Below are 22588 nucleotides of genomic sequence, written 5' to 3'. Positions count from 1 at the left end.
CACAAAACTCATTCTCCCCCTGAGAAAGAAGAGCTTTATTAACAAGAGGTAATCAGGAAAGAATACACTTTTTTTCTTGTGCAAAAAAAAGGAAGAAAAAAAAACTGCAAATACTGACTCAAGCTGCTGGCACACAATTGGTCGTCGTAGCGCTGCGTATTGCAAATATCTCGTGTGCCTTTTGGGAGGGCGACTGTGCTGCAAGATATACATTCTGAACACGTGAAAAAGTGGTACATGCGTGCCACTTAAGCGTCAGGCGCTCGTCTATACAAAGCCTGTAAAAATACATACAAATATCTCGAGAATAAACACAATTTTACTACTGTATAGGTCCTGCTAATACATGAAATAGACAGGATGCGTTACACTTTAAAGTATCATACACAGAGGAGTTATTACATTATGCTGTACACGGGTAAACATGTACTTCAGCTTCATTGGCAAAATAGTTGAACAAAATAGTTGACATACATTTGTGGTATATATCTGTTTTCATGATTAAGGCTTGTAATGTAACACTGGCCAAAGAGGATCTTTTTTCCATGAAAGACGGGGAATTAAACTTGCTACATAAATCGCCTTACGTCTAAAGTGGGAAGAAGCAAAAGCCAAACCATGGTTTTCCTCAGTTAAAACCCCAAAGAGTATCGTTCTGCGCCAACAGCTACATGAAACATGATCGTCCCAACATTTCATTTGGTTCAAGCAAATAAGAATATGTACCACATTTCCTCATTTAGTGGTTGGGGGTGTTTATTTGCTCAAATAGCTTCTAAGGCATTTATTAGGGCAAGGACTTTGGCTTGTTGAAATCAATAGATTGTCATTGTCAAATTAAAACTTGGAAGTCAGTTGGCTGCACTCAGAGAAAAGGGGCTGAATAATTTTGCATGACCTACTTTTTTGTTTTTTTACTCATAAAGAAAGTTTAAAATATTGGATAAATTACTTTCCACTTAACGAGGGTGTCCCATTTGGTGTTGATTTTTTATCTTTGTTTGAAGCCTTAAATGTGCAAAAAGGTGTGGTGGCCATATTAAAGCAATTCATTGGGGTATGGTGTCTCTCAAGCGGATACCTCCGAGGAAATAAGAGAAATCAATTTTGACATTCATTCTATTTATAGTAATTTCTGGTCTAAATGTAATAAAAGCTCATATAGTTATCAATACTTTCGATCATAGTTTTGATAATGACTTCAGGACACCTCGTCGGGAAAAAGGCAACTCATCTTTTAAGGCAAAATTTTCATTCCAGGACATAAAGGTGACTGACCAAATCTCGGATTTACACTGCATGGCTGAAGTGACGCAATTCCCAAATTGTATTTAATTGTTTTGCTCTTAAATGCATTGAATCAGATATCTTCGAATCGGAATCAAGCCTCTTTCAAATGTGATAAAAACCCGATACCTATGGCATATCTGCCAATGCGAGTACAGTGTAAAATACACATATTGGATATTCCGGTCAATGCGAGCTTGATGTCATTGAAATTCACTGATTGTTGATGCACGTATACACAATCCGGTTTTCTCAAATAACACAAACACAATAAAAACACCTGTTAAAATCTAAACTACAAGAAATGCATAGACAAATGAAATCTAAATATGCTACATTAGAGTAAATAATTGCCAATGGTGGCCATTGAAAAAAAATGTGGAACTCACCCGCTTTTAAATCAATGAGGTGTGGTGTTGGGGTGGGACTGTTGGAGAATCAGCCCAGGCCAACTAAACGCTATGTAATGTTAAATATGTGTATTATTTATGTACAATGGTTTGCCACTCCCTAAGTATTGACACGTGTGGAGTTATTTACTTACAATTTGGGTGCATGCGTTTTATCTCAGATGTTTCACCCGCCAAAATGTAGCCAAAGCTAATATTGGAAATGGAAAAAAAAATCTGATACACTGTAGGAATTTTTCCCTTGGACCTGCAGTGTAAATCAAGCCAAGACATGTGAACTCATACTCTCTCATCTGAAATAAAAATCCAAGTGTACAGTATATAATAAGACCATAAATAACACATAATCTGTCAACTATATGAATTAAAACCTGTGGGCGTCTACTTAGCCTCTATATTCGACATTGAGGAGAACATACTAGAAGGGCACGGCCTCAAATACAAATAATAGCGTCATATGTACATTACAATAGAACATGACGATCCTGTACACTTGATATGAAAGTTGAACGAGCTTCTTCACGATGACGTTTTGGGTTCGATTCTCAAGGACGTTTCGTAAAGACGCTCCTCACCCAGCACAGAGCTGTTGTCCAGCAAGTATTTTGCCACCTACGACGACAACAAAAAATGCGGAATTGCACTATGTCTGTCATTGAGTAGCATTTCAGAACACAAAACACGCACACACATCAAACTGTACTTTAACTTTACACTTCACTCTGCTGTCAATGAGTCATTTCTGAATATATGTTTACTCTATCATTAGGGTTTTAAATGAGTTAAATTCCATGTTTATGGCAGGCTTGGACAGTTAGTGGTCTACTGATAAAGTAGCAGTGTTTCCCACACCGTGTTAATATTTGGGTGGGCCACCCAAGTAAATTGGCCACCACCCAAGAAGTTTTCAAGAAAATTTATTAAACATATATTTAAAAAGAAAAAAAAAGTGTCGCAACAGGATATACCGCATGTAAGGTTAGTTCGCCGTCGCTCACAGGACTGAGACCCACCTCCCCGTCCAACCCACCTCCCATCCCCACCGGCGGAGAACACCCACCCAAGTAGATTTCAAATCTGTGGGAAACACTGGGGTTTCCAACGGGTTTGTGTTTCAGAGTAGGGCTTCAAATTAGGGTTACGGTTTCAAAGTCGGGCTTTGGGTTTCAGAGTGAAAGTACTAACAATTCCAATGAACACAGGAGAGGGGGAAAAAAAGCTCACCTTTGGCTGATAATCGACCTTATAGGCCGTCTGTTGGAACTGCCGAATTTCTCTGATGATGTGAGAAATCTGAGAACAAACAAGGGTTGATGATTATCATTTTTCAATATTTCCCAGACATTATTGCAGGTTTGCTGTCATTCTTTGAGCACATAGCTAGAAAACAGCAGAATCATTCTGTGAAGGTGCTTTACCATTCTCATCTTGGAAAAGTTAACCAGGTTGTCCTCAGTGTAGTTGGGCGTTCCTTCCTCGATGAAGGCCAGATCGGTCAGGTACATGCCCAGGTAGGGAACACAAGGTGGGTCGCAGCTGAGGACACAAACACATGATAGTGAATAATTAGTGATAAATATACAATGCTCATTGGCGGAAAAAAAAATCTCCGCAGGCTGACTTACTTCTTGAGTGCCTCCCTCAGGTTTTTGAAGCGGCCTTCTGATGACACCAACTTCTGTAACTTGTCAATCACTGTTTTGGTCTAAGAAAATCAAACAGAGAGTAATTATTATTATTATAGCTTGACTCAAAACACATGGACAATTGGATTCCAAAATGAGAAAGGCGCGCCTGTAAAATATACAATACACCGAACATTACTGTGACAGCCTTTCCATCTTTACAATGTCCATCCATTTTACCTTTCTTTCATTTTTAGAGTCTTTAATGAAGCTAACATGGATGTTTTTGGAAACTAGGGGGAAGCTGAAGATACTGGTAAAAACTCTTTAAAAAGCAAAGGGAAGGGCCTTTTTGGCCAGAAGACATTTGAATGAATCAAAGAACGACATTCTCCTTTTGCAAAAGGAAAGTTTGAAACAGTCTGTGCTCTTCATTTTGTCTCAAAGTGGATTTTCTGCTTCAACATTAACACCATGTTGCCACAAGATGGCGCCCAAGTAATACTTTTATTGTTTTGTAATATCCTCATATATGAATAAAGCCCACTTCCTGATAACCATGTGTATAGTATAGTATAGTATAGTAATCTACCTGTTTAGGAACCTTGAGCCAGGTCCTCTTAAGGCGGAAGATGGCGCTGCGGTTGAGCGAAGACGTGATCTCCAGCACGGCGTTGTAGTTGTGCAGGCAGCGACAAATGTCCGCCGCCGCCACCCACTTCTCGATGGCCGCCACCCGCATGTTGACGTCATCCCACTGCAGGATTTCGGTGGCAATCCTGTCGCTGATCTGATTCGAACAAAGCACGTAAATCGTGGTAAGTCGTTTTGATTCGCTGACAAAATTCTGCCTGTTATTGCTCTGGTGAACGCACGTCGTTGAAGTGCTTGGTGGTTTTCATGATGTACGGAGTTCTCTCGCTCTTGTCGTTCTTCATCCAGCCTTGACCGAAGAACTCCCTGGGGAAATATCAAATGCAAAAACAAAATTCTAAACATTAGCTCACAAAATGTTGCTAGGCTGCTGGATGCCCAGCATCAACTTCCCCAATGCTGAAGAAGGAGTTACAGCTTTGTTTTGTTTTCTTCATTAGGTGCACAGGATCACTAAAAACAGGTTAATTATAAATAAACTAAAATTTGGCTTATAATTCAGTTTCAGACCTGTAAGTTACATTCTGTGAGTTAGCTACACATGTAAAAAAACACAAAAAAAAACACGGAGATACTGACATGCACTGCCACAAGGGGGCGCAAATTCCCCATACAAATTTATATATTATATATGGTCATGCGTTTACAACAGAAAACTATTTCATGTAGATGTTTTTATTTTTTTGCTTTGCTGACTCCACAGTAATTTTCATAAAATGACAAAAAAATTCTTGTAATATTATAAATATATTATCCTTCATGCACTCACTCATACGGGATGACCTTGAAGACCAAGTGATCGAGCAAAGTGAGCTGCTCGGCGATCTCCAGGGCAGAGTGGTTCTCAAACGGCTCGTTCCGGCTCTCCTCCATCGCCTAAAATACACACACACACACACACACAAACACGCACACACACAAACAAACACTATATTATAACACGGGGGCAACAAATGGCACAGGCGGGCTGATTCGTTCATCTCACCGTGTGAATGATTTCTTCCAAGGTGACCTGGTTGTCTCCGGGGTCCTCCTGTGCTAGAGTCCTGCATGCAAACAGAGAAAAGGGCTTGAAACGTGTCTGTGTTTTGATAACAGACAGGAGCCAGCGTCACCACTTTGTTTTTCTGATGATGCACCAGTGGTAAATTCAGTATATACAGGGAGTTTATCAGGTAGTTCCGTTCTTTGTAGGATATTGCAAGTGTAAAAATTAAGAAACACACCTAATAATGTTAGCAGCAGCCTTTCTTTCCTGTGTCAGGAGTTCCGGGTCATGCATCACCTCCTCCAGAAAGCTAATGACCCTCATCTTTAGCTCTGAATTCAGCTCAAAGTCCTGCAGATCAACAATAAGCGTCACTGCTATTTATTTATATATATATATAATTTTAATGCAGACGTGCATGTACCTGGGCGTGTTTGGAAACCCAGTGCCGCAATACATTCAGAACTCGGTTCGTAGCCGCTCTTCTGATAACAAACTCTTTGTCTCCATTCCTCTGGTCTGTCGGGAAGCCTGGCGACAGTTTGAAGATATTTCAGATGGACATCAAAACATTTTTATATCATGGGAAATTTAATTTATTGTAACTGTTCAATTCAAATAGTGAACTGGGCACGATACATACATTTCCACCATACAGAGTGAAATATTTCATGCTTTTATCTAAATGTTTGATATTATTTAGATTTTTAAAGCTTACAGTTAATGAAAATCTTATCTTATCTTAAATATAGAAATTAGGAAGGAAATAGCTTTCTGAAAAGTATTTTCCTTTCAGATTAGTGACAGCTTGGTGCTAGCCACTAGCTAGCTAGCTAGCTTGTGGGCTAACACGCTTGTTTTAAAAGAACGCCACCTGACCATGAAGGGCATTTCTGTCGATAATCTGACCTGTGGCGGCGAGGGACATGCGGCGGTACTTCTCCTTGGTTGGCGTGCCCTCGTTGGCACCAGCTGTGGCGATGGCGAAGGCCGAGGCCGCCGAGAGGGCACTGCGGTTATTGTCCAGCTCCCGGCAAGATGACACCACCATGCTGTTGTTGAAGGAGAACAGCGTAAACTCTGTGGGCCAAGAAAAAAAAAATAAAAAATGTTAAGTGAAGGTGTTTCTTTTGAGTTATGAGGCAGAAGTTTTAACCACTAGGCCACCTTTGAAATGCAACAACGCCGAAACTCAGCACACTCGTGAGCATAATGAGGTCATAGCAAATGAATAGATGGTGTGTCAAAGCTACCATTGTGTCAATTTCTGACACTGACTGATGCACATTTACCAAAAGACAGCGTTGTCCACCAGAGGGCGTCCTTGAGCCAAGGCTGAACGAATCGTGAGTTTGTCCTACAGCTTGTGTCAGTGACTGTGGTTGCCTGTGCCTCCCACTCACACTTCCTCCCTGCCTTTCTCCATCGAACCGGGGGCGGTATTAGAAGAACACGCACATGGTTGCTAAGGTACAAGGTTTCCTTCCACCTACACTCGCACGGCACTGGCTTCCCTTGTATCCAACACCGTGGGAGGAGAACACTGCCTGACTGCCGACAGGGTGGATGCTCCTTCTCCGCGTGGTAGCAGCAGGTCCGAGAAGCTGTGGGTGTTTATTTGTTTTGTTTTTCCTTTTCTTTCCCTACAAGCCCTTATTTGGTTCTTGTCAGACTTGATCATTTCCACTTTGAAAAAGTTGCTACATATGCTCTGTTGCTGCCGTCATTTCCAGTCTTTAAATAGCTCACTTTCACTCTGTCATGACACACTGCTTAGGTTAGCACTTTTCTACTTTCGGATAATCAGGTGTGGCATGGGGAATTATTATCAGTTAATTGGGACAAAAAGTATTATGCTTTTTCCGTCATCCGTCTATGCCAGAGAGTCAGCGACATTTAGTGACAAGCAGAACAATAAAATGCTCTTCCACTACATGGCAGAAGTTACGATCAACCTGTATATGCCTTTCACACAACTAAAAAATAGCTTAGTGTTTAAAAAAATAAGCCAATATTTGACATACGTATATTTGCCTACGTGTTTTGGCAGAATACATTTGGGAGACACTGCTCTATATTACTGGGCAGAGATGGGCAAGTTGCTTCCACAACTTTACATTTCAAGCAAATTAATTTCCACTTTCAAGTGAAATTATATTACAATATTACATAACTTTTGACTTAACAAAGCAACAGTCAAATTCTAAAGTACACTTTTTCACTCAATACAACAAACCAAATTAGTGGTGCTGCTATAATTATTGGCATCTACTTCATCCAATGACTCTTCAGCAGTCACTGAACAGTGCAGTCAAACTGTGCATGTGGGCGGGACATGGGCAGAAACTGGTAGATTAGCATGAGGACAATGTTATTGTAATTGTACAAGAATAAAAGTTAAAACCTATAATATTTCCAAAGAATGTCAAATGTTATAATAGTCCAATTTGATGAAGCTTAATCATATAAAAAAACAAGTCAAAATTGTACAAAAATAAAGTCAATAGATTAGGAAAAAATTGTCGTAATATTGTGAGAATAATGCCGGAAAAAGAACGTACTTGTCTATGAAAATCAATTGTAACTTGTGTTATTGAATTTCGTACCACTGTTTTTTGACTTGACGTTCTTGGGTGTGGACGGCGACTTGGGAGGAGACATCTCCGCTTCAGTCTCGTCACTCTGACACGGTTCTTCGTCACGTTCCTCTCTCACTGGCAGATCGAAATAGAGATAAAAAGATTGTAAACGCATTGTAACACGTAACATTAAAATTACTTTTTTATTTGTTCGAATGATGTCTTTCATACAACCCAATAGAGAATACTGTTATTTTTGGTTGTACTGTTTTTCAAAAATAACTATAATGCCAAAACCATATAAAATTAATTAATTCATGCATGTTTAAATCATTCACTGCCAATGACGGCCATAGACGTCAAAGATCAATTTTAACTGGTAAGGCAGTGAATGAGTTAGTGATTTAAAAATGTTAAAGTAGCTTGTGCATCCTTTCATTTTCAATTCTGGACACCCCTAATATGGGACATAAATGCACGATAAAATGAACATAGTAAAATGGTTCTAACCTTGCTTGTTGAGGACAGGCTCGTCGGCCTTGCTCTCGACTTTGGCTTCCCCCTCATCTGGAATTTTGCTTGCCATGGTGCTGGACACAAACAGCTTGTTGATGTCCAGGGAGGTCTTACCAAAAGGGGACATGGCGGTGTGCATGCTCGCATAGCCATTCGGGGAGCAGCTGAGCGCGGCCAGGTCCAGCGCTTTGCCTCCCGTGATAATGGGAATGTTGAGCGAGAGCTTGCGGCGGCGGTTGGGTGACGACGTCTTGGTGATGGCGAGCGGCGGCGGGGACGAGAACTTGCGACTGGCACGTGGCGATGTGGGCGGCTCGCCGTACAGAAGTTTGTTGTTCTGGCTGCTGGCGAAGAAGAGCTCCAAAGCACTGCAGGCAGGGAGATCTCATTTTATTCTTCTTAAAATATACAAATGTACACACTTGATGTGTCTTAGGTATGATCAACATATAGCAGCTGATGACGTATACACACAACTTTTGGAGTTCTACCAATGTTCAGCATTGTATTAGCTGTTTGTTATTAATATTAAAACAAACTATATTGATGTTGTGTCAGCCAGGCATCGTCAAATATGGTTATGAGTAGTGTCAGAGGCTCAGACTTCAAGTATTTGTACTTTGACTGTATTTTTCCATCACTTTTTAATTTAGGATTCCATACATTTGCAAAACAGGCCTCTTACTTTTTTTCAACCTCCGCGGTTATTGACACAACATTAAAAAAAAGATGTAAACATAGGAAGACAAAGTCAACTAATGTTGAAATATTGATTGATTGATTGATTGATTGAGATCTTGGGGTCTTATAAGGAGGAAAGAAACAGAAAATTGTGCTTTTAAAAAAATAATATATATATATATTTTTTTGCTCATGTTGGATATGTTATTGGTTCAGTGCTGATTATTTAGTCATAATTATCATGTTTTTTTTCTCTCTTTTATGTATGAGCACTATGCATTTTAATTAAAAAAAGAATTTTTTGCACAGAGAAGTTTTTATTTTTATTTTTATTTTGCTGTGTTACTAAATCTGTAATGTATCTACCAGACAATAAATAATGCATTTCTATTTTTTACTTTTTGTACTTACAGTTACATTTAAGAGTCTGCACTTTTTCCTTTTACATAAATAAAGGGGTTAAATCAGGACTACTTTCACCAGAGCATTTTTCACACAAGTATCTTTAACTTCTACCTAAGTACAGAACATGCATACTTTTGCCCGCTCTTTATTAAATCTTCCCTGTAGAGTGAATAAACTTGTTTTGGTGATTAAGAGTTATAAGAAATGTTGGAAGTACAGTTCCTGGGTCAATGTAGGAATTTTTTTTTTTGAAAATCAAACAAATTGTGTATTGTAGCCTGCTATGGTAGATGAGATTAAAAAACGACAATTGAAGAAAAAAAAAGAAGCTAAACATAGTATGTTCCTAATGGTGCATGGATAATACACTTGGTGTGTGTGTTTGTGTTTGTGTACACAGAGGGAACACATTAACATACAGCCCATTTTTGGCAAGCTCATTTTCTTTTTTATGGGAGCGACATTGTTTAAGACAGCATCCTCCTTGCACTGAGAGAGCCACCCCCTCTGAAGGCCTATAAATAGCCCGTCAAGTGACAGCGTTGCAAGGCACGGGCGCTGCCAACAGCAACCAGCCCGGGGGAGGCCCACTGAGACACGGGAGAGAGCGAGAGAGAGAAGAGCAAGGTGGGAGAAGTAGGCTGGAGTCAGTGACATAGCGGATATGGATTCCTCCACAGCGAAGGATGCTGTGGGGACGCTGCCGCCACTCCTACAATATGTGCCGTGTCTGCTCGCATCATTTGTGAAGAAAGTCAAAAGAGGTGTTATGATACATAAAGAGGATAAAACAGGAAGTGGATGGATGGATGGAAGCTGCAGACAAAAAGGAGGAGGGGGGGTGATGGAGTACAAAACACCACCATCAACATTTAATACTGCTGCAGATGAGAGGAGGGGGCGAGGGAGGATGAGGAGAGGGTGGGGTCCTGCAGCAAAGTAAAGGGTTGTCATGGCGACAGCGCAGCGGAGAGAGGGATGGTCAGACTTGTGGAAAGAAGAATAAAAAGCAAAAGAGCGGAGGGTGAAGGAAAGGTGGGTGGGCTCACCTGGACGTCCACGGGATGGACAGTGGGAAGAGAACATTTTGCGATGGGGGGGGGGGGGATTTTCATGACAGGGGGGGAAGTACGTATATGAAGTTCTCAAACTTGACAGCAGAGCGCTCTCGTGGTTTGCCTCACAGTTTCTAGATTCTGGGTTCAAATTTCAGCTCTTTGCATGTTCACTTGTTTTCTCTCCAGATTACTTAAGACCTAATTGAAGACTCTGAATTGTTCACTGGCACGAACGTCAGGGTAATAATACGCCGTGTGGCTAAAAAGACCGTGCTCACCGTGCAGGGATGGCGCTGATAGGCTTCTTGTAGATGGTGATGAGCTTGTCCAGCACGACGTCTGCGCTGGTGAAGACGCGGTAGGAGTGAAGAAAGGTGTTGAGGAAGTCGATGGAGAGGAAGCGCAGGTCGGTCAGCCTCTCCAGCAAACGCTCCACGCTGGCGTAGCGGATCTGCAGCACCTTGCAGGAGTTCATCATCTTGCTGAAGCGGATGTCGACATCGTCGCAGTACAAGCTGGTGTCGGATCTACGGGACGGTACAGAATGAGGTCAGCTTCACTGAGACGGATGCTTTTCGGTCCTCTGAGGTTCTAAAAAAATATATGATGCAGCAATTGAACATATGTGGGTTAAATGTTATTCGAGCTTTGTAGGCTAAAAGGGTGCCTCTGAGGTTTTATTCAGGACTGCTTAGAGAGGCGGAGCAAATGCCAATGGCCGAAGGTTCCCTCCAGTGTTTTAGGGATGATTATCCTTTCCCTTCTGTGGGGTCGTGCATGTATGGCGTGACTCTCACTTAATCATCTGTGGCACGGAGACTTTACTGTTTTCTTCGAAAGCATTCATCATCAGACCATTGCAGCGGATGTTGTCGATGCACTGAGAGACGAAAAAGAACAGATGGAAACGCAAGAGAGTTAGCTTTGTTGGAATTGAAGCCCAGGACGCTGTTGCTTCTTCACTAAGTAGGCCTATATACAGTACAAGTGTAAAAAAAAAATCCACACTTTCCAGTCTTGCAGTAGCATTTTTTCACCTGGCTGATATCGCTCGTCCACGCCGTCTTCTCTTGTCGCGATGAAGCCACCAGGATGACAGTGTACGGCTGACCATCTTTGGGCTCCACTATCACTTTAAAGTCCAGGTGCTCGGTGTCCTGGCCACTCCGCTCCCCTTTGGCTGCAGTGCACAAATTGGATAAACTGTTCAATTGTCTTTTTGCAGTATTTGGTGTCACTAGAAAAAGGCAGGTAAATACTTTGCATGACATATAAAATAGATTGTCTAGAACATGGTGAAAATATAAAGGCTTGTACATATGTACACATAAAAAATCCATGTTATTATTATTTCCCTCATAACTGGTTTGTTAAAATGCTTTTTTCCATTTCTTATTTATTTAAGTTAATTGTCCTCATTAAATAATTGCTTAACTGATTTGTTGTAAATAATCAAATAAAATTTAACATTTTAAAAATACAATTTATATTTATTTTAGTAAATACTGTAATTTGTTGATTAATTCTAATGAAAACTAATGATAGAATTAAAAGTGCATGAATATGTAGCAGAGACGGCTGGGAAAGTGCACTGGACTCCTTGAGGATTACTTTGAAGGGGAAAACTTGTAGTTTTGGATTTGAAATACTGTATGTCTTTTGTGACGGCAGTCCTGAAACTTGTTTTGATACAATTCGTACAGTATAGCCACGTAGCTAACAACCAGGGTCTATTATGACTTACACTCATCATCAGTGCCCTCTGGTTCCTCCATCAGTGTGCAGTCAATGAGGGATACCACACCATTCTGCAACACAGGGTGCATAATAATACGATAAGATAGAGAACCCGTAAACCTCCAACATTCTCCATGACTGAGACAAATAGTTAATAAATTACCCATACATAATGTAAAATAATATATTTTACTGTGCAGAGTGCTCATTCACAATGTAGTAAATCTCCACACTGTTTACAAGAGATTGTTGCACTTCGGTGCTACTGTTTTTGTTAGCAGCAGAGTTTAAATGGTCTCAGGACTAACTATTCAATGTCTGTATGTGAACAGTAGTTTATCTAAACTGAGATTTACTGCACATTATTTTTCTGATGATAAAAGAGAGGCATTTATGTGCCTTAATTGCTTGACTCAAGCAGCATCAACTAATAGGGCAAACTCTAAATGAAGTAGCCTCATGAAAAGATACAAGATTGCTGTGTTTGACAGATTCCTCTCTCATCACAACGTTGTTCTTTTTTAAAATACAAATGTACAAATGGTTTTCTGTTTTTTATCAAAAAGTATGTTCTTCTGCGTGGTTCGTACCTTGGTGACGTGCAGTTTGCCCCCGGAGCCTCGAGTGCAGATGATGAGATGTTTGGAAAAGAGGAAGCACTGTCTCTCGCCTTCCTTCTTCAGGGACAAAGAACCCATTCGGCCCCTGGTGATCTTGCCCTTCTCGCTCATGGGCACTTGGATCAGAGAACCTGTGGAAGGCCAGCATTGTCAGAAACACACACACTTACAAAAGGGCGACTACTTCTATAACTAGAAAAGACAACTTTGAAATACACTTTACGATCAAAGACTGTACAATCTTCAGATATGGAAGAGCCATTATCAACGAGTTTCTATTTGCAAAAGTGGTCACTGCGCCCTAAACATAAAAATGTCTAGCACCAAGCCTGGCCTGTGAGAGGCAGCATGGTTCCACGGGGCATTGGACTTATAGTGAAAACAGAAATGGAAGAAGCTAGGCTAACTGTTTGCTTAGTGGGAAACTTCATTGTAGTGGCAAACCATTCCCTTTGACATTTTTTTTTGGTGGTGAATAGCTTGAATATTGTACAGTCAACACAACAATCTGCTCTTCTATTTGAGTTTGGCAACGGCGGAAGCTTTAGTTTGCTTCGTAATGTTCTGTTTCACATCAGAATCCCAGAGTTCGCACGTTGGTCCAAGTCATTGTTGGCAATGCACTTCATTTGATTTGCAAATATTGAACAGGTTTAACATTTACCATTGTCCGACTGTTTTGCAAACAAATCACCACAGGATATTTTCTGACTTTGATCACAAGGAAAGGAAATTATTCAAATGTTTCCAGATTTTTGATATGTATGTAGCCTACACTAGTAGAAAATATGAAATCAGTATGGATGGCTAAATATAAATAAATAATGTCATTGAGTGGCAATAAAACAAACCAACCTTGTCTGACAAAGGTCTGGCTGGTGTCCAGCAGTACTTCACAGCCCTCCACAATCATTCGCTCAATCGCCAGATTTTTCCGAATGTTCTCAGTCTCGCTCACCTCGTCGTGCATTATTCTAAAAGAATAAAACAGCTATATGATTGGAAAGAAGTTCTGTATGCAAAAATCAAGGATTTGGAATGAAGCAATTATATCGCTTTAGATGTACAGTTTTCTTATAAGATGCACCCATCAAGTAGAATAAACAAAAGTTAAAAGTAGAATGTCGTATATGTTAATTTTTGGTTGGGTGAAATAATTTGAAATTATCTTGAATGTGTGGAACTGGATGTTGAATTAAACCAGCCAAGGACTTTACTGAGTGTCAAGGTTATGGAATGTTGTGCTACTTTCACACAGATCTCCTCGTAACTTTTGCAAACATAATTTTGACAATACATACAAACAAGGTCAGTTTTCAATGGACACATTATAGAATGTTCCTCTACCTCTGTCTGAATGATTGACTGACAATGTGTAGAGGTACCTTGAAAGCTCCTCCAGTTTGGACTTGGCGTAGTCCAAGCTATTTCTCTCCACATGCTCATGAGGAGTGTGAGCCAGTAATTCATGGAGGGTCAGGATATAGCGAGGGATCTGGCACACAGAAATACAGACTCATTAAAAACTACAAGTCACAAGATCGCTCAATATGTGCTCTCTGTACTTAAGTATTAATTGGCTAGGTTCCACACTTACACTTCACGGAAATACAGTCCATTCTGGTCTATATACTCTCTTTTATTTGATCACCCCCCCCCCCCCCCCAAAAAAAAATCATCTTCCCCTCAAATACTATAGCTGTTGTTTAGCAACTGTTGCCACCTCACAAGAAGTCGAAACTCATTAGCAAGCTTTGAGAACCACAGGCTAGCAAACGCAAATGATCTAATAGATACAATACATTAAGGGCCATAACCGCGCATCACAGATGTGATGATGATAAAAGTGAAATAGTGCGGATGCCACCCTGCCGCAAGGGCCGTAATTAACAATTACAATTTCTACACTTTAACTCCATTTTTCAGTTCATAGGAAACCTGAAGGGGAAATGTCCAAATTTATGCTAGCACTTTAAACAGCTATAAATCTCGGCACTACTGAAGCAATAGCAACTGGCATTATAATTGTTATTTGTGGGGGGGGGGGGGGGGGGGTTCCATACTGCAGTGCAGTAATGCGGCAATCCTGTTGTGCATACCTGAAACATAGGGTAAGTTAGGAAGGTCTCCAGCGTTCTTTCCTCGCAGTCGGGCTTGGTCTCGTACTGCTTCAGCAGCTTGTCAAAGTCCCGGTTCTGCTTGCAGTGGGCCAAGATCTGCAGGCTGTACTGGTGGTTCCGCACAAACTCTTGGTAGATGTTTAACATGGGCAGCAAAATGTCAAAGAGGTCCGCTATTAGGGGAGAAAGAAACATACTTTGTGTATTTACTGGGCAAGATTTTCAGTTCTTGATGTTGAATCAAATTACTAAATTCAGCTCTGAATATAGTCAAAAATCTCCTTCAGCGGTGTGAGACCAGTGTCGCGGTTCACCACATTTCTCTGACCACTGCTGTTCGAGAGCGTCCGAAATTCTGGCGCCGACCAGACTTGAAATCGGCGATCATTCAAAAGCGAGTGGTCTGAGTGTGAGCTGGGTTTGAAACTAAATCTGCAATTTTTGGCCTGACAATCATCTGAAATCAAAAGGAAGAAGAAGAATAAGAACAAGAATAAGAACAAGAATAAGAACAAGAATAAGAACAAGAAAAAGAACAAGAATAAGAACAAGAAGAAGAACAAGAAGAAGAACAAGAAGAACAACAAGAAGAAGAACAAGAACAAGAACAAGACCAAGAACAGGAAGAAGAAGAAGAGCAAAGGATTAGAAGACCCAGGTAAAAGAAGAAGAAGAAGAAGAAGAATAACAACAACAACAACAGCGAAGGACTGGATCACCCAGGAAGAACAAGAAGAAAACCAAGAACGATAACAAGAAAGAAGAAGAACAAGAAGAAGAGCAAAGTACTAGATGACCCAGGTAAAAGATTTGATTTTTTTGATTTTGAAAAAATGACATTTATTTACTGCTCTTATTTACATTCTTTTCATAACACACAGCTCAGCAAGAGCAATTAAATAAATAGATAAAAAAAAAAAATGCTTTTACATCAGAACATCACTAAAACATAGCGCTTCCTCATTCACGTCGCACAGTGCCCCTTTAACAGTCCACATCTCACAAAAACTATCCAAATCTCCTGCTCTCTTGTAAAAACTAAAATCAATAAAGAGTCTGGACTTTATCAACTTTTTGCATAGAACCGTGGGATCGACTTCTGCCCCATCGTCAACTTTCCTTTTACGGGACAACCACACACCCATCTTGGCCTGGCTCAAAACAACGTTTAAAACCCGGCTTTCTCTCTTGATCTGGCCCTTGTGGTTGAAACCATAGATAAAAGAGTGCTTGTGAAAAACTACTTTGCATTGGGTAAAAAACAGAAGAAGAAGAAGAAGAACAACAACAACAACAACGAAGGACTGGATCACCTAAGAAAAAGAAGATTTTTTTGATTTTGAAAAAATGACATTTATTTGCCGCACTTATTTACATTATTTTCATAACACACAGCTCGGCAAAAGCAATTAAATAAATCGATAAAAAGAAGAAGAAGAAGAAGAAGAAGAAGAAGCAGAACAGTCTTCAAGCTAACGTCCATTTGAAAGCAACAAGATGCCCGGCCGTACTGCAGGCTCCAAGTTGGCAAAGACCTGCGTGACTCTTGCACACTCATCTACAGTTTTAAGAGCTTGATTAAAGCCTCAGTCAAAAAATTTGGCTGCAACAGGAGAGGCAGATTGGATGCCTGTCTGCGGGTAACGGAGAAGCGCAGTGGACATATCTTACGATTTGTGGACTTGCATAACTCGAGACAGATTTACTGAGCAAAGAGCGTCGGGCCAGATGGCTTACACATCATAAATGTTTTATCTCAGCATTATTCAAGTGGTCCTTTATGAAATAAGCAAGCGTGCGCCTGAATTAACGCAAGAATTACAGCACACCTTTCTCTGCGCATACTGTGTGTGTGTGTGAGACGTTGTTTGCCAGCAGTTCCCGCCATATGGGTTTTTATTCATCTCTCTTGTATGAACACGTGACGTGACTTATTTGAACAGGACTGGCGGATTGTTGTCATCTCTCTTACCCAGCACCAATGTGGGCCAGCTAGCGATCCTGGCCTTCAACCCCTGGTAGAAGATCTGATGGAGGAACATGATGGTCTCACTGACAAAACAAATAATAACAGTTAGCTGCGTTTCATATTGAAAAAGATTGGCGGAGGCCAGGGTTGGGGTTCGGACCCTGGAGCGGCCTCGCTACCTGTTGAGGAAGATGCTGCTGACGTCGTCGTGTGTGATGGGCGGCTTCTTGGAGCTCGCAGCCATGCGTAGCGGCCGCAGGAAGTTGTTGACCAGGATATGCAGCTGCTGGACGTATTCGGCCTCGGCCTCCAGCATGCTAAACACGACCTGGTTCCTCTTCCTCATGCTCTCCGCGTGCGGCGAACGAATGTAGTCCTGGATGATGGTTTTCCACTTCCTGCGGCAAATCCAACCTCGCAGGAAACTCTGGACCTGTGAGAGTCATCCATTACATTTGTTTTGTTTCGAGGTCGTGTGTCCCGTTTGGAAAGGCCGACCAGTTTACTTCATCATGTGATAATCTGACGATGACATTTTCACTTGAAATGTGCATTTCAAAGGGAGCAGCTACTTCACTGGATGCAGGCTGAAGAGCTCTTGAGTTGACTGTGAGAAATGTTCACGTCAACCCCCCCCTCCTTTTTTATTATTATTGTTAACTGCCTGCATATTCAAATGTGTCCGCACAGCAGGTTCTCCCACCTTTTTTATCTTCTGGATTTCAGTGTCGTCATCACTTGGAGGTACCTCCGGCTTGGACTGGATCTTCTCGTTGTCCTTCAGCAGCGAAGCGATCTAAAGTTCAACACAAAAAGGGAATGACTAAAAATGGTGTCATCCATTAGTGTATTACAAACAAATGCATTTTTCATTAACACGTTTTTGTACAGTTAAATACTTGTCCACAGTACAGTACACCTTTCAGTATTTATTGTCTTGACACTTTCCTCATTCCTTTCTCCGTCTCCTGTGCGGACATTCTGGACAAAAACGTACTTGAGTGTTTCTTGCTAGATAGCACAAAGCAGGTTACCTCTGATTTTAGCCGCTCTATCTCGATTTCCCCGTCCTCTATCTGTTGCCGAAGTTGCTTGGCAACCGTTTTCTCCGTCTCCACTATTTGTAGTAGGTGCAGATACTTCTGCATGAGGCTCTCATGCTCTGTAGCTAGGTTCCTGTAACTACAGTGACACACATATCGACGCATTCAAAACTTTAATGTATGTTTCGCGGATCTTTTTTTAATAATAATAATTTCATTTTATTTGAAAGGGACAATGCACATTAATTTATGCCAGATTCTAGCAGCAGTTGCTAATTTGCATTTGTAGTCTCCTTTACATAAATACATTAAAATACACAAAGCAATACAAAGTAAAAAAAACAAAAAAAAACAAATACGAGCTTATTCAAAAGTAAATTCAAAGCAACAGCTGATATTTGTAAACATGATTTGAATAACAGGCCTTTCAACAGACTAGTGCAGGCATTGTTTATGTTTTAGCTCATAAAAGTTAAGCCATGGTGAACATTTGTGTAAGCGGCCAGGTTAGCTATTCATTATCCAACCCAATAAGGTGGGACGCAGACGCAGGGACAGCATGCGCCATTCTGGAAGACACAAGCTTGGTATCAAAATAAAACCGACCAATCAAACCTAATATGTGCCCAGAAGTTTATTCATTGCTCTGAGTTTCGGGTCTGGATTTAGATTTTGTTGATGGAGCCATTTTTACAAGCCATCTTTCTACAGGACGTCATCCCGGCCTCTATGTATCACCGTGGCCTTTAGATTTCATTTGTATATAGTAACTAGGAAAAGGCTAGTTTTTAGTTACCTGGCCTGCGTGATGGCGGCGACCCACTCGTCACAGTCCTTGACGTCTTCTGTACGCAGCTCCAAAGCCTTCTGGTTGTCATGATTAAAGGTGATTGTAAAGTAATACTAGAAAACACAAACAGAAAGAGACACCAAGAGATGATATTTTCAAAATGCATTCCTCGAAATGCATTCATATTAAAGGGAAACCCGCCAGCGTTAACTATGCGGCGTGTTCTTTGTACAAAAGGTTAAGCGGTGTATTACACTCAAAATGTCTCCCGGCTGCATCTCAGTAGCATTGTATAGTATGTGTTCATCGGCTTCTTCGGCACATCTCTCATGAGATTCTATGAACAATGTCAGGGCTTAAATGCTTGTCACCTTGTAAAAATCAATGAGTAAATAGATAGCATCTACACAAGATCTGGAAAGTTCCTCAATGGTTTCTTCGAGTTCAAGGAGAATGAAAGGTAGTGGGATCCCACAGTAGCACAAGTTCACATTCAAAAAAATCTAACTTACTTCTTCCACATACTTAGTGACTTTTACTTGAGTAGTTTTGTTAAGAGGAGAAATTACCTTTACTCTGTTACATTGAGCAACATGCTGCTTGCTAAAAAAAAATTTTTTTTATGGGACTAATGCGGAGCAAGCAGTACCACTAACAGTGGTCATTGCTCATACTTAAACATATTTTATTATTATCCTTTAATTGTCTTTATTAGATTTATTTTTCAGCAAGACATATCCACCCAAATGGGGTATTCAAAAGATCAGTCTCTTTTCATGTTTCAGAATTCCATAATAATAATAATAATAATAATAATAATAATAATAATAATAATAATAATAATAATAATAATAACTTTGATGTATAAAGCACCTTTCAATGGACCCAATGACAATTGAATACAATTTATAGATATTTACAAAAATAAGTGCAGGTTTGCCCAAAAAATGCCAGACAACTCTCCAACTTCACATAGTAAGTTGATGTTTAAAAGGTAGGTTACATAAACACTTGGGTTTAATATGTAATATATGTACATTTGTATTCATTTTTATTTGTATTAGTTATATTTACTTATATATTATCTATATTATTTATATGTATTTTTATTTCTATTTATTTCATTTCTAAGTTTTATATTTATATACAATACACAGAATAAAATGTATTGAAAAATGTGTAATAGTGACTATTAAGAAAAAGGATTAAGGTGATATTTTTTAGGTTTATTAATATTATCAGTTATTGGCTGATGTAATAATTATAATAACTAGCAGAATTCACTGAGGGATTGTGCAACTAAATGTGAGCCTTTCCTGACCCCCCAGCCCCAAAAAAAGCTGATTATTAAACAGTCAGTAGACTACCATTGTTTGTGACATTATGTAACTTTGCTTTGCACATTTGTTGTCCTTTTTTTATGTGACCCACTTTCGCATTAGCACAATTCTAAGTCACTGTCCACCGCCCGTCATATTTGCCTCATTTGTCTCGTCTCTAAGTGCACAATATCGACTCATATTCTCTCGTTTTATCGGCCCATTCAAATGCCATTTTTCCCCCTGATGCAAATAGGGGTTGCCATGGTAACAGTGGTCTTAAACGTAGCTCGCCTTCTAAATGGGGAAGAAGAAAGTGGAACACAACAAATACTACAATGAGAAAGGAAAGCGAAATGAGGAGGGGAAAGATGCTTTTTGTTGTTCTTTTTTTTTTGAGTGAACGCAACTATAAAAAGCACTAGAGGGCTGCAAGGTGGCAGTTGGCTTGGCATCGATTCGCTGCGTTGTCCCTTTCCCTGTCACACACACTGATAAGATCCACTCTCACGGCCCTTCCTCCCGCAGCTTTTGAACACGCAACCACACACACATGTCGTGGTGTGCATGTATATAACGCCTGGGTCTCCTCACATGACCTCCACGGCCCGCTCATTGACTCAAGTGAGGATCTTTGTGAGAATCTGAATGCGCTCAGAAACCTGGTCTAGTGGTTCCTCTCCTTGTCCTCGTTTCAACTCAGGTGGACTCATCAACATGAGCTACGACAGCAATGAGATGTGAGACAAGCACACGAGATCCAGCAGATGTTTTGGCTGATGTTTTGCCCTTTTTGATTTGTTTTTGTATAATTACATAATTTTAAGAATTAATGCAGCCTACAGTGCTCCTCTGCCCATTTGATTGATTTATTTATTATTATTTATAGATGGTGCCATAGCCGCGTCTAATTGAAAAGTACTACAGGCTTACAGAGGCCTGTCGCAGTACCAAGACTGACCTGTGGGAGGCAGCATGGTGCAACAGGGCATCTAGACTGACGGAAAATACAAAGAGGAGGAAAGTGTAGCTGATTAGTTGTTGTTGTTGTAATTGAAGTAGAAATGCCTCATGGCAAACCATTTGAGGACGTATTTAATATTTTTGATAGGCTAAAGCAAAGCAATGTCAAAGAAACAAAATGAAGCACTGTGAAATTGTAGTTCAAATGTTCTCACCCAAGTCGTTAGTGTCAAATGCCAATAGTAACAAATCATTATCACATGTAAAAAAAAGAAAGAAAGAAGACTGAAGCACACGGATACACCTAAACTGTATGCACACACTCATAAAACAGCCGTCTTCACACCAATAAGACACGTGGTGAAACGCAAGACAGCATGATGCTAATTGAAGCCTTTCAAATGCATTTAATCACTGTTGAAATAAACGAGTAGGGCAGCTTGCATGAGCAGCTGTCACCTTACATGTCATCAGCTCAAAATGCCCCCCCCATCGATAGTCTTGTCCTGACATGCCGAGGGAAACGAAACACATACTACGTTGACATAATAAAATGATTAGGGTTAAAAATGACGAGCTTGTGGAGACTTCTGGCTTCTTTACAAGCTGTGCTGCGGAAGACTGCAGCTGGCAGGGCAGCTTTCACACTTTTTTTGTTTTAAGCCCCTCTTCGCCGTCATCTACACTTCTCCATCCTCCTAAAGCTTTTGCTTGCAAGTTGCCAAAACAACGGAATCTCCCTGAGAAGTGATTTGCGTTAAATTTAGAGTGGTGAAATGAGTCGCAGTCTTTTCTCATGGTGGCACTGTGAGAGAGATTCATGCTCGAAACGGGCAGACGCGGTTGCCAAGGTAGGATGCTATTAATATCAAGACAAGGAGTTCAATCAATACGTCAAAACTGCAGGGGAAGGGGCAGCCCGCCTCCGCCAGATGGCACACTACAAAAAGTTTGGACGCAAGTTTTTTGTTCTCCCTCATTAGCTTTTCTCCAGCAAAAAAACTGGACGAGCACAAAGTTCATACAGACAACTCATGCACGAATTCCTAAGCATGCAGCCCCCCCCCCCCCATCCCCCCGTCCCGCCCCGCAACCTACCTGCTTCTCCATGCATTCCTTAGCGGAAGGTGGCGTCTTGGGTGAGGGCGCCCTGTCGCACGCGCATCCCTCCAGCAGGTAGAGTCCGGAGGGGCGCGAGCTGGAGTCGTTCTCGAAATAGAAGAGCATGTTCTGCAGCAGGCAGAACCACTTGGGGTGCCATTTGGTGTTGTCCGAGCTCTTCTTGCTCAGGCACCCTCGCCTGGTGCCGTCCTTCCTGGCCAGCAGCGCCAGATAGGTGACATGGCCATCGTTCAGCCTCATGCCCTTCTGCATGTTGCAGCCCCCCGGGAGGACGCGCACTGCCGCTTCTTCACATCTTTCTCCTCTTCCTCCTCCTCAGCACCCACGAAACACACACTCACTTGACGGGCACTTGCGAGAGGGCCCCTTCTCTTGACGGAGAATCCCCCCCCCCCCTCCCTCCTCTTAAAAATAAAAAAAAGACGCACACTCAAAAACAACCACACGCGCGTTCAAGGCTGAGATGAAACCAGAGCATACACGCGAGAGAACCCCTCATTGTGAGGGTGGAAGTGCGTGCGCGCGCACTTGCTTCGACGCATACGCGCAAGGAAGCGCAGTCACGTGACTTGCCCCCCTGAGCGGTAGCTTTCAGCACGTTGGACAGATGCTCCAACTCGGCGTCACACACACGCACACACACACACACACACACACACACACACATCTTTTGCACTGAAATATCGATCATTAATTTGCATT

The 22588-nt window shown here is 41.1% G+C and overlaps 1 protein-coding gene across 1 annotated transcript; it reads right to left on the bottom strand.

Annotated features, from left to right (window-relative positions):
• Positions 1 to 11: 11 nt before the first annotated feature.
• LOC147176926 (ras-specific guanine nucleotide-releasing factor 1-like) lies at positions 12 to 22397 on the bottom strand. Its single transcript, XM_086071012.1, has 27 exons — positions 21863 to 22397; positions 18489 to 18595; positions 17684 to 17831; positions 17353 to 17445; positions 16829 to 17082; positions 16653 to 16732; positions 14660 to 14853; positions 13946 to 14055; positions 13416 to 13534; positions 12531 to 12691; positions 11948 to 12011; positions 11241 to 11383; positions 11001 to 11083; positions 10482 to 10730; positions 8054 to 8427; positions 7571 to 7678; positions 5874 to 6044; positions 5389 to 5495; positions 5203 to 5315; positions 4962 to 5022; positions 4746 to 4852; positions 4198 to 4282; positions 3915 to 4112; positions 3323 to 3402; positions 3116 to 3233; positions 2922 to 2990; positions 12 to 2309 (listed from the first exon to the last, which is right to left on the bottom strand). Exons 1-27 carry the CDS (start codon positions 22136 to 22138, stop codon positions 2217 to 2219), a joined length of 3765 nt encoding a protein of 1254 aa, XP_085927138.1. The 5' UTR covers positions 22139 to 22397; the 3' UTR covers positions 12 to 2216.
• Positions 22398 to 22588: the final 191 nt, after the last annotated feature.

This window comes from Leptonotus elevatus, chromosome 3, assembly GCF_054856555.1.
Source record: "Leptonotus elevatus isolate MCC_2025b chromosome 3, RoL_Lele_1.0, whole genome shotgun sequence".
Lineage (NCBI taxonomy): Eukaryota > Metazoa > Chordata > Actinopteri > Syngnathiformes > Syngnathidae > Leptonotus > Leptonotus elevatus.
This window is presented reverse-complemented; position numbering and strand designations above follow the sequence as displayed.

Bases quoted from the DNA above. Each gene is read 5' to 3' on its own strand.
- LOC147176926 (XM_086071012.1), bottom strand. From the start codon at position 22,138: ATGCAGAAGGGCATGAGGCTGAACGATGGCCATGTCACCTATCTGGCG. The intron at 12,012-12,530 runs GTACGAACCACG...CCTGTGTTGCAG, and splicing joins GCAAACTGCACGTCACCAAG to AATGGTGTGGTATCCCTCAT. The intron at 2,991-3,115 runs GTAAAGCACCTT...GTTTGTTCTCAG, and splicing joins ACTTTTCCAAGATGAGAATG to ATTTCTCACATCATCAGAGA.